The sequence below is a fragment of the Polistes canadensis genome, unplaced genomic scaffold, assembly GCF_001313835.1.
Source record: "Polistes canadensis isolate GaletaPanama2010 unplaced genomic scaffold, ASM131383v1 scaffold_10, whole genome shotgun sequence".
In the NCBI taxonomy this organism is placed as follows: Eukaryota; Metazoa; Arthropoda; class Insecta; order Hymenoptera; family Vespidae; genus Polistes; species Polistes canadensis.
The window spans coordinates 269,771-271,218 of record NW_014569557.1 but is presented as its reverse complement, the minus strand read 5'-3'; the positions used below and the strand labels follow the sequence as shown (position 1 = coordinate 271,218).

The 1,448-nt window shown below is 27.5% G+C and overlaps 1 protein-coding gene across 1 annotated transcript in view; it reads left to right on the top strand.

Annotated features, from left to right (window-relative positions):
- Positions 1-525, top strand: part of LOC106792992 — a gene marked incomplete at its 3' end in the record, with an annotated part of 6,640 nt that extends 6,115 nt beyond the window's left edge. The window contains 1 exon segment of the mRNA XM_014759536.1: positions 267-525. Coding sequence (XP_014615022.1) covers positions 267-525 — 259 coding nt within the window.
- Positions 526-1,448: the final 923 nt, after the last annotated feature.

The following is a 1,448-nucleotide window of genomic DNA, read 5'->3' as shown; positions in this document are numbered from 1 at the left end:
AAATTATATCCATTATTATTATTATTATTATTATTATTATTATTAGTATTATTATTATTATTATTATTATTATTATTATTATTATTATTATTAGAACATTAAGATCTCAATTACCATAAAAACGCAATAAACAATTAAAGTTTCATTGATTAAACTACTTTTTTCTCTATTTCTTTTGATGTTATATTACAAATGAAGAAAAAAAATATTCGAACAATGTATTCTGGACAGGGTTTAAAACAGTCATTATGCGACATCCTTTGAAGGTTCCAGTTGTGAGATACACAGTACAACCAACGACAACTGCAACATCCTGTTTGAGCTCACGAAAAGCAACGACCAATAACGAGACGAAGACAACACCAACCCCAACCCAAAGTCCAACTACATCACGGTATCTTTCGTTTCCTATAAAGAGTCCTACGGTAGGACGAGCACATAAAAAGCATGTTCAATTTCCGGACACCCCAACATCAACGTCTACCTCAACGCCAACGGCAATACCGATGTCTATGGAAAAATCAGGTGAGTGCATCTTCTCCTATCCTTTGATCAATTTACTACCAGTAAACACCAACTGACAATATAAAGGTCTAACTGTATAAAAATATCTAGACATGGATTCATATTGTTATTATTATATAAATGATGTCACTTTTTGAATAAAACTACTCTGATCGATAATTAATCCTTTCTTTCGATTAATCAGTTTTCGCGAGTCATTTTCGAGTAAATCATTTGCCTGACAGCTTTACACATCAATCATAAATCCACTGTGCGATGCATACAATTACAAAATTAACAGACATACAATTTCTGTAAAATTTTCTAATTCTAATTAGATCATATTTTTTGTATAAATATAACATTACAATTAATCCTTGATTAAGATATATATATATATATATATATATATATATATGCAGTTATGATAACTACTACTGACAGTACTAATTAATATATCGAGAGATTGAGAAATAAATACTATCTGAAAATATTACTCAATTGTTTAAAACTTACGATATTAGGCATGACATGAAAAAAAAAATATACAAACATCGTTCGAACTCTATAAATATTATTTATTAATAATGATAAATGTGTTTTAATGATCAATTAAAAAGAAACGAGACTTTTTCACATCTCTCGGAAATGTTTGATTTTACATACTACTCACTCGTAAATGAAATTAAAAAGAAATTTTGCTTAATATTAATGACCAATTTCATTTTCAGAGAATATAAATTCTATATAATAAATGATTAAATATAAAATATTCTCCAATTAATAAAGTTATATATATCAATTTACAAAGTTACACGAGTATATTTTCCATTCCGTACAATCATAAAATAAATCATATAACATTTGGATGTTTGATCATTTAAAGATGTGTGCTAGTTACTTAAAGATCAAAGGAGAGAGAGAGAGAGAGAGAGAGAGAGAGA